A 9,896-nucleotide genomic window follows, 5' to 3' on the forward strand; every position below is an offset into this window, starting at 1 on the left:
TTATATTCCCAAATTTGTCCTATTGCATGGCAGACCTTAAACAGTTACTTATTATCAGTATATAGATTCACTTTAAGTCCTGAACTGAGAATCGTGGTCCTAGTATCCTAGTTATCCTATGCCAGTTAACTCATCTTGTACTGATTTAATTCCAGGCAAAACCTAAGCTGAAGTTTCACAAGCAGCCACCACAGCACAGAAAGTCTTAACTTGGTCACTTTCATCCCTGTACGTGACCCAGCAGAAACCATGGTCAAATCTGAGTTTTGAACAGGAATGTCACACAAATCAGATGAGGACCTAAAGTCTTCCTCTGTTGCCATTGTAGTCACCACCACCTATTTGATCAGGATTTGATAAGAGAGTAGCAGGGTGTAGGAGATCACATCTCCTAAGCACAATATCGGGTTGCATAATAACGCTTGTTCATAGCTGCTCTAATGGTACACTTACAATGCTGGGTCTTATGCACTGGAAAGATAGCTGTCAGGGCACATGGGATATGCAAATAAGTCAAGTAACCCAAAGTAGGGCTTGAGCCCTTTCAATAAGTTTGGCTGTGGCAGCCACAGTTCGGAGGCATCCAGAAGGACTCAGAAACATGCTATGGATCTGGAGTCCAACTTTTGAGTTAAATTCTGCTAGCAGTGCCTTTGTTTTCATGGCATATCATGTGGAAAGCTTTTTCAAAAATTGAAATCCTCACACCTTGGGGAGGGACTACAGCCAATTTCAGTTGTTCAAAAGCTTCCTTTAGAATCTAGGGATCAAATCCAAGGGTCTAGAGTATTATTAATTAATTGGTCCATCAGAGGATTTGTCCACTCTGCAAAAGCTGAAATGCACTGTGGAAAATGTCTTACTGGTCCTTCAAATTGTTAAGTTACTTTGTTATTGTGGGTTATTTCATCTACAGAATCAGTTTCCTCCTAGATTCTAACACTTTGTGGCCTTCCACAACCGATTTCCTAAATACTCGACCTCAGTTTGACAATACTGCAGTTTGTCTAATGAACCTGTCCCTGCAAGATGAGGAATTGTAACAAAGCCAAAGTATCAGTTTTGCTTTACTCTTTAGTTTCTGAGGCTCCCAGGAAATCATCTACGTACTCAATAATGATAGATCATCCCACAAGACAGATTTCCCTAAGATGGCTAGAAAAAATAGTAGGAGTCCCGAAACTCTAGAGGAATTCTTTGCTATAAACACTGGACTCTTTCACAGGTGAAAGCAAATGAGAATTTGGACTCATTAGCTAGAGGGACAGAAAGAAAAAAAAAAGCAGAACATAGAGAAAAACTTGGCAGACAACAAAATCAAAGTCAGGAAAGTTTAAGGGTATACAAACAAACAAAAACACACAAACTTATACATACAGACAACAGAATGGTGGCTGTCAGAGGAGAAGAGAGGTGGGGAAGGACAAAGAGGGTGACGGGGGTCAAATACAAGGTGACAAGGAGACTAGATTTTGGGTGGTGAGCACACAATGGAGTACACAGATGATGTATTATATACACCTGAAATTTATATAGTGTTATTAACCAATGTTACCCAATAAATTTAGTAAAAATTTTTTTAAAAAGAAAAGTTTCAGGGTTAGGGACTACAGTGGTTCATGGAACAACAAATTCATTTACCCTCTAAGATCTGGTACAAATCTTTAGTGGCCAACCATCTTTCTCAAATATATCTTCTTTGCTTGCTGAAAGTATGGGAGTATGACAGGGTGTGTCCCTTTTTAAAAATTATGCCTTGTTTTTCTAATTTATTTCTTTTTTTTTTTTAAATCAGGACACAAGTTCTTTTAATTATACTCTTGAAAACCATCACAAGTCATAACATTGACAAATGCAGCAAAGCTTCCACCTCCCCTTGCCCGTGAGGAGCCCGTGTCCATTTCAGGCTTCATGTTTCATGGTATTTGGTCAGAGCCTTAAAACCGGCCCACACACTAGGCCGAGATGTCAAGACAATAACTGATTCAGTTAAATAACAGTCCCAAGGTAGGCGTCTAATAGGCGACTGCCCACTTCAATCCAGAGCCTGCTCTTCTGTCCGAAGCCACTGGAACCTGACATCTCCCTCATACCTCCCTGAGCTCCCAATAAGCCTGCCATCTTCTGACAGGTGGCTGCAGGTTGGCATGAACCGAACCCCTGCGAAAAACGTCTTCAACCAACACCTGCCCACAAGGCCAGTCGGCGAGCATCTGTCAGGGCCCTGAACTGGTCAGCAGGTTATGGACTCCTTTCTAGGTCTAAACAATACTCGCTTACTGTGCTCACCGTAACCTTGAGAGGGAAGGCAAGGGCACACAAATAAGATGTCCCACCTGCAGAAAACGAGGGGCGTTTGCACACATTTTACGAACCAGGACTTGACCCTTAATGTCTGGGTCTAGCTCGTCGCACCTCAGAACTGAATCAGAGCTATGCGGTCCCACCTGGCCAGGTACGACCAGAGCCGTCACCCAGAACTGCCCTTCTCCGAAGGCAAAGTGCACACGAACCCCTATCTGCAGTGCGGCGATGTTCCTGGTTGACTCTATGAGCAGGCCAGAGGGGAAACGTTTCTTACACCAGGACAACGGGAGCCTGAAACGCCGGAAGAGGCAGGGTCTGCACACCTGGACGGCTGCCTGCGCCTGCGCAGAAACCACGTGTCCTCCCGCCCGCGGGAAGCGCTGTGGGGTCTGAAGTGGTCTGGTCCTTCTCAGGCATTAAATGGCTGCCTGAGCCGCCGGAAGGTGACAGGAGACAAAGGGAGCAAGCGCTGAAGGTAACGAGCACGTGTAGGTGTTGGAGACCCCGGCACAGGGGCCGGCAGGCAGGGCTCGGGGCTGTTACAGTCACGGGCTCAAACACGAAAGCAAACAAAGTGTTGCGGGGAAAAGGCTGCCCTGTAGTCTGTCGGAACAACGCTCGCTCTCTCACAGCCTTCCTTGACCATTTAAACCCACGCCATGTGACTAGAGGCCTACTCTGTCCAGTGAATTCTATGCAAATGTTTCATGATTCTGCTACAACAGAACAAGGTGTAGCTGGTACAGATTTCACATCCCGGGACCGGAGGAGAGGGAAGGCAGGAAGCACGGGAGATGCCTCCTTCCCTGCTGAGCTCCTCAGATCCCAGAGGAGCCCAGCCCCCAGCAGGTGGACCCTCCCCAGGGACAGGGCTAGGGTCCTCCAGCCCCTCTGCAGCCTCCAGAAACATTCCTCCTCCCACAGCAGGCACTCCCGTTATTATGCCTCTAGACACGCGGATATATCCAAGGACGCCCCACCGAAGCCAAGCTCCGGGGCTGGCTCCTCCCACAGTCAAGGCCAAGTTCAGCTCAGGAAGCAGTACAGTAGCCCCTCCCTACTCAGCTACGAAGTTCGGGGCTGGGCTCGGAAAGAAGCCCTCCCCAAGGGGCAGTGAGGTCGCCTGCTCCTCCCCTGCTCTCTCGGGCCTTCCCCGAAGCCGCCTCGTCTACTCCTTGGGGATCTCGAACATGCAGAGGCTCTTGTACTTTTGCAGAAGCTCATTCTTGGTCCTGACTTGCTCGCGGAGGCTGTGCAGCTGTTGCTGCTGCTGCTGCTCTGGGCTCAGGTGGATGCCAGGCATGGTGCTGATGACCTTTTACATCTCCTGGAACTTGGCCTTGAGGGCGTTCAGGTCCTGGTGGGTGTCCGGGCTGTCCTTGTCCATGCATTTGATGATATTGTGAACCAAAGGTAAAAAGGAGTAGTTCTCCTTTGTTGCAAGCACCTGTAAGGGCAGTACCACACTTCAGTCTCTTCCTGAAAGTCAAGGGGACATTAACCCCTCGGCAGGCCCTACGTCCCTGTGTGGTACTCATGACGCGAGTGGGGAACAAAGTCCCGGCACACAGGTTCAGATAGAGTGAGTGTGGGGACAGAGTCCCAGAGACCAGTTTCCAGGCTCTTGGCCTCACGTGGAAATGTGCTGACTTGGGTAGTAGATGGCCGTCAGCGGTGGCTGATTGACTGGCAGCTGTAACCAGTTAGCCAATTAACCACTGATATAACTGCCATGGCTGCTTTGGTTGGTCAGTCGGTCGGTTGGCAGGCAGAGAAGGGGACAGCAGGTTGCAGGTCGTGTGGCTCCAGCCTCCAGGGAGACTATAGTGGTATGACTCCCCTACCTATGGCTCCGTGGGTGTTCCTTTTTGGCCTAGCCATATCCTGCGTTCTTATGTGGGGAGCGGGACCAGAGACCCCACAGGCCGCCCTGCACGACACAAGGCGCAGCAAGCAGGGTCTCCCACACGACAGTGAGTAACACAACTTCATTTGGGAGCCAATATCCCTCCAGAGGCCAATGCTCTGGTAAGCTCAGAAGGCTATACAGAACAGAATAGAATTTAATAACGAACCAAGTCCCAGAGTCAAATTGAAGTGGAGAAAATCCCTGGTCCGGGAGAGACGGCAGCGCCCACGACGGGTCTGAGGCGAGCTGGTCTTGCAAGGAAGAACTTCAGGGAGTCCCGGAATAGCTCAGCTTGCACCTCGCAGAGAACTCTGTGGGATCGTCCAGAAGAACATCCTGGAGGATCGTCCTGGAGTGTCTGGCTCAGAGCCTCGCAGAGGGGCTTAGCCGGAGCGCCCAGTCAGACCACCCACGGCATTGCTCTGCAGTTCTGCTTTTATCCTCTTTTACTTGAACTTGTTTACTTCTTAGCTGATAACCAGAAGTGGTTTGCCAGGAGTTGTTTACTTCTTAGGTGATAATCAGAAGTTGTTTTGGTGAAAGTGTTTATCACTCAATTTTGTCATGCTCAGTTTCACACAAAAACATGTTTTTTACTTCACTCTTATCAGTCTCACACATGCGCGACCATAGTCCTGGCCCTACCAGTAAACAACTTGTTTTGCAAACCTCAATCCAACATATATAACACATTTTATATGCTCTATATATCCTCTTTCACACCCACAGAGGACACCCGGGCAGAGGCCATGCGCTCCAGACTCCATCAATCAGTCAGCGGACCAGAGAGGCCTGCCCAACAAAGGCATCGCCGACCTTCAACGTCACTTCCGCCTTGTTTTTCCTAATTTTTTATAACTGGTTTGATTTCCTCTAATTGAGCCTTTGACAAAACATAGTGTTTTACACATGACCATGGCTTGTTCTTTGGAAAGTTATTTTTATTGGTTTTATATCGCCAATTAAACCAGTATGATTATTCCCTAGGTCCCAAAGTGGTGCATGGATCTCTCAGCCTGGGTGCTTTTCCAGCATGATGTGAGATTGCCACTCTGTCATTCCCCTTTTCTAGGGAAGGCACAGAGTAACCAAGTTGTGGGGACAGTGTCCCAGGGAGCAGTTTCCAGGCTCTCAGCCTCACATGGAAATGTGCTGGCTCAGGTAGTAGATGGCCATCAGCTGTGACTAGTTGGCCATCAGCTGTTACCGGTTAGCCATTAGCCACTAATATAGCTGCCATGGCTATGCTAGCAAACTCAGATTGCAGTTAGCAAGGGGTTGGTTGACAGAGAAGTGGATGGCAGTCTTCGGATCGTGTGGCTCCTGCTTCCTGTGTCTTCAAACCAACCACCAGCAAGAATATAGTGGTATGAATCCCCTAGCTATGGCTCCATGGATGTTCCTTTTTGGCCTCCCCATATCCTTCATTCTTGTGCGGGGAGCGGCACCAGAGACCCCGCATGAGACCCTGCATGACACAACTCAAGGGTGTTTTTTCCAGGGAGCTCCACAAACACTCCAGGAGAATCAGGAGAAAGTAAGAATGACTGTTCCTGGGACAACCTGTCTGCATGGGAACTGCAGAGAAAGAGGAACAGCTGAAAAGAATTCTATTGTTGTCGGGTAGAGTCTTTTAAAATGTTAATTAGGTCAACATGGTTTACAGTGTTGTCAAATCTTGTGTATCTATACTGATTTTATGTCTAGGTGGTTATCAATTACTGACAGAGGAATGTTGAACTCTCTAACTATAATTGTGGCACCATCTTCTCTTCCTTGCTGTTCTATCAGTTTGGGTCCATGTATTTTAAAGTTCTGTTATTCAGGTGTATGCACATTTTGGACTGTCATACCCTCCTTTGAATGCAGCGCTATGAAGCGTTTCTCCATTATCCTAGTAGTAGGACTTTTAAAGTCCACTTTGATATTAATGTGACTACTCCAGGTGTGTCTCACTTAGTGGTTGCATGGTATACAATTTTTCTTTCTTTCACTTTTAACTAGCTGTGTCTTTATATTTAAAGTGGGTTTCTTAGAGAGAGCATATTTGAGTCTCGCCTTTTTACTCCGTCTGATAACATCTGCCTTTTTCTTTTTGCAGTATTTAAACCATTTACATTTAAAGTAATTATTAATAGGCTGCACCTTGATGTGGTTTTCTGTGTCTCCTGTACTTAGGGTCCATTGACCTTCTTGGATCTGCTGTGTTCCATTATATTTGAAAAATTTCAGGACATTATTCTTCAAATTATTTTTTCCACCCCCTTTTATTCTAGGACTTCAATGACATGTATGCTGGACTATTTGATATTGTCCCATGAGTCCCTGATATTCTTCCCCCCCGTTTTCATTCTTTCTTTAGCTTTTCTTCTCTGATCTTTTCTTTATAATATCTACTCTGCTATAAAATCCATGTAGTCTTTATTTTTAAAGTATCTTCTATTTCTCTCCTGATATTTTCTGCATTCTTGAGCATATTTATGATAGCTGTTTCTGTCTTTGTCTATTAATTCTATACATATACATACATCTCCGTTACTTATGGATCTGATTCTACTGATATATTTTCCCCCTGATTATGAATAATATTTTCCTGCTTCTATTCATGCCTATTGATTTTTTTTTTAATTTTAAATTCTGGTAATATGCATATAACACAAAATTTACCTTTGTAACCATTTTATAAGTGTACAGTTCAGGGGCATTAAGTCCATTCGCATTATTGTACAGCTATCACCACCATCCATCTCCAAATGTTTTTGCAAAACTGAAACCCTGTCCCCATTAAACATTTATTCCCCATTATTGCCCTCACCCCACATTAGCCCTTGTCAACAACCATCCTACTTTCTATTTCTATGAATTTGACTACTCTAGGTACCTCGTATGAGTGGAATCATACAATATATGTCCTTTTGTGATTGGCTAGCATGTCACTGGGCATGTCTTCAAGGTTCCTCCACGTTGTAGCATGTGACAGGGTTTCCTTCCTTTTTAAGTCATGCCTATTGATTGGATGCTAAACATTGTGACTTTTACACTGTTGGGTCAAGATTTTGTTCAATTCGTATAAAAAGAGTGGGATTTTCTGCTAACAAACACTTTTAAATCCCTAGTAGTTTAACTGTACTCCAGAACAAAGTGCAACAGTTTTTCAAGGAAGAAAATATCCAGTCCCATGTATTTCAAGTTTTTTCCATGCTGAATTTCTTCCCACCCCTAAGTGAGCACCACTAATTTTATAGTGGATAAGTCCCAAATCAGATTGCTGGGTAAAAGAAAACTCAGGGGCACTAAGCAAAAGGCCAATTTGAAACCCCATGTTGGTATCAGTGAAGCATCAAAGCACCATAAATCTAAAAACACATGTCCAATTGACTCATTTCTATTCCAATAAATTATATTTATATTCCCAATATATTCTAGACTCCATTAGGACAGCACTTGTCATGGACATCAGACTTATACTCTATCATACTCTAACTTATCCTGTGTATTCTGAGTAATTGTGGGAGGTATCCAGATATTTAAAACTCCTAGCCCTCCAATCAATCATATGTTCTAAAAAAGATATCCACAACGTTCTAAACCGAAAGAAACACACATTATTCTCAAAATTTCTCGAAGGGTTAATTTATTACCTTTCCATGCATACCCCACAAGAAACAGTTCCCACAAGGGGGATAAGACAACTAGAAAAGGTGGTTCGAAATTGTCTCTAACCTTCACAAAAGTCATAAATGATGGTGCTTCAGTTCCAAAGACCCAACAAACTAACCTAAATGCATTAACTAAAGCAATTGTGAACAATTGTATAGCCTTTGATGGGCTTTTAGTCAGTGAAGAGGGAGTAATGCTATAGCACATACTCCTTGTTACACAAACATAAGTACCACAGGGCAAGTAGAAGAGTCTGTTACACGCTGAAAAAAAATGACCTAACTCTCTAAAACAGACATAACTAGATTCTGGGACCTATTGGCTTTGAAACCCGCAGCAAACATTAATAGTCATTTTGTTTGTGTCACTTGTCTATTTTAGTTGGTTTATATGTCCTGCCCAGAGTTTTAAATGCTACTGCATAGCCATTGTCACATCAGATGGTTCAACAACTGATCCTACAACAGAAAGAAAAAAAAAGAGAGAGATTAACCTTGGATCAACTGCAGAGTATATTTAATAGATGTTTCTGATCTTAACCAACAAAATCTTGACAAGGGTAAAAATCTGTACATTGTGAATTAATGTCCTGTGGCCTGATGTCATTTGTCCTTGGCCAAAAGAAGAACTGAGAGAGAGAAAAAGCAGCCCTTGCCATCTGGAGCTGATCTGACTTTTGCGGCTGGATCTCAATATGATCATGAACCTGTGTGAGGCTCACAGCCAGGCCACTTTGTTCTGTTGGACACTAAATTCTCACAGACTATCAACCTCAGAGGTTACTCTGAGACCAGGATAAAATGAAACAAAACAAGGCTGCTTCATAAGTTTATCTAAGAACAGACACAAATAAGGTCACTGTGGTACCCACAAAGTATCCAGTTGTAGAGCTGTCCCCTGCTTTCTAATAGCAATCAATCTGGCACAAATCCCTGGTTTCCTTGGACCCTCCACCAAGTCACCCACATGACACCCAAATCCTGTCAGAGGTTCCTTCTGACATCCTCTCACTGACACAGCCCACAGGTCCCATGGTGCCCAGTCTCCTTCCCTGCAGCTAGTTAACAGCCCAGTGTGGTCAGTTACACATGTTCCTGGTACGCTGGCTGCAGGGCACTGAGAAGTCAAGTGCACATCAGTGCAGGGGCTGCTGTGGAGTGGGCTTGGCCGGGGTTCTGACACTTCCTGCTGTGCTCCCTTGATCCTCTCACACTACTGCTCTCTGTACCTTTCTTTACCCAAATGCATAAAACAGGAGCCTTCTGTCTCGAACGGGGCTGGTGTGAAGAATGAAAAGAGGCTAAAAACCCAAAAAACCAAAACCAAAAAAAACGAAAACACTCCAAAAGATGGAAAAAAGTGACTGTTACTATTCTTACTTCTTATAATTATAAATTATTCTAACCACAACTCAAGATTTGGGCTCCAGAAACACAGCTCTTGCCAGGGGACCAAACTACAGGCTGCATGAGAGGACTGTGTCTAGCCTGGAGCAGCAGTGTCTGCATTTAGCCCTGCCCACCACCTGGTTCTCACTACCTCTTCCCTGGTGTGAGCTGGTCAGCTGGCAGCTTGGTCCGAGCAGTGGGCTAGGGCAGGCTGCACTGGCCATAGCTCTCAATGGTTCAGGCACAGTTCCTTGCAGCGTGGTGCTCCAACTGCCATAGCCATTGCTGTGACTCCACAGACCACCCAGGTGGGCCAGGCTAGCTCAGAGTGGGCTCACCCTGCAGGGGCAGCAGAGGGGCCCACAGACGTGTGTCCCCTCCATCTTACTGAGGGAACTCATCCAGCCTCCCCTGAATGAAAGTATTACCATTAGCTTTAATGTCTATAAGATCAACCCCTTCTGGGATCTATAGATTATCTCCTAATTCTACAAGGGTAACTTTTTTAAAGGAACAGGTGGTCAGACCCCCACCTTCTACCTGGGACAAGATCCTGTCTCGTCCATTCTCCCCTTTGCAGAAGAGAGGGAATTGCAACAGATGTCTCCTCCCATCCCAACCCCATATCTTTT

At 45.2% G+C, this 9,896-nt stretch overlaps 1 protein-coding gene across 1 annotated transcript; it reads right to left on the reverse strand.

Annotated features, from left to right (window-relative positions):
- Nucleotides 1–1,791: 1,791 nt before the first annotated feature.
- LOC141568958 (mediator of RNA polymerase II transcription subunit 9-like) lies at nucleotides 1,792–4,967 on the reverse strand. The gene is given in 2 exon segments (XM_074320360.1): nucleotides 1,792–3,754; nucleotides 4,944–4,967. Coding segments are annotated over 2 exon segments (303 nt in total). The 3' UTR covers nucleotides 1,792–3,475.
- Between the last annotated feature and the right edge of the window lie 4,929 nt (nucleotides 4,968–9,896).

This window comes from Rhinolophus sinicus, linkage group LG15, assembly GCF_036562045.2.
Source record: "Rhinolophus sinicus isolate RSC01 linkage group LG15, ASM3656204v1, whole genome shotgun sequence".
NCBI lineage: Eukaryota > Metazoa > Chordata > Mammalia > Chiroptera > Rhinolophidae > Rhinolophus > Rhinolophus sinicus.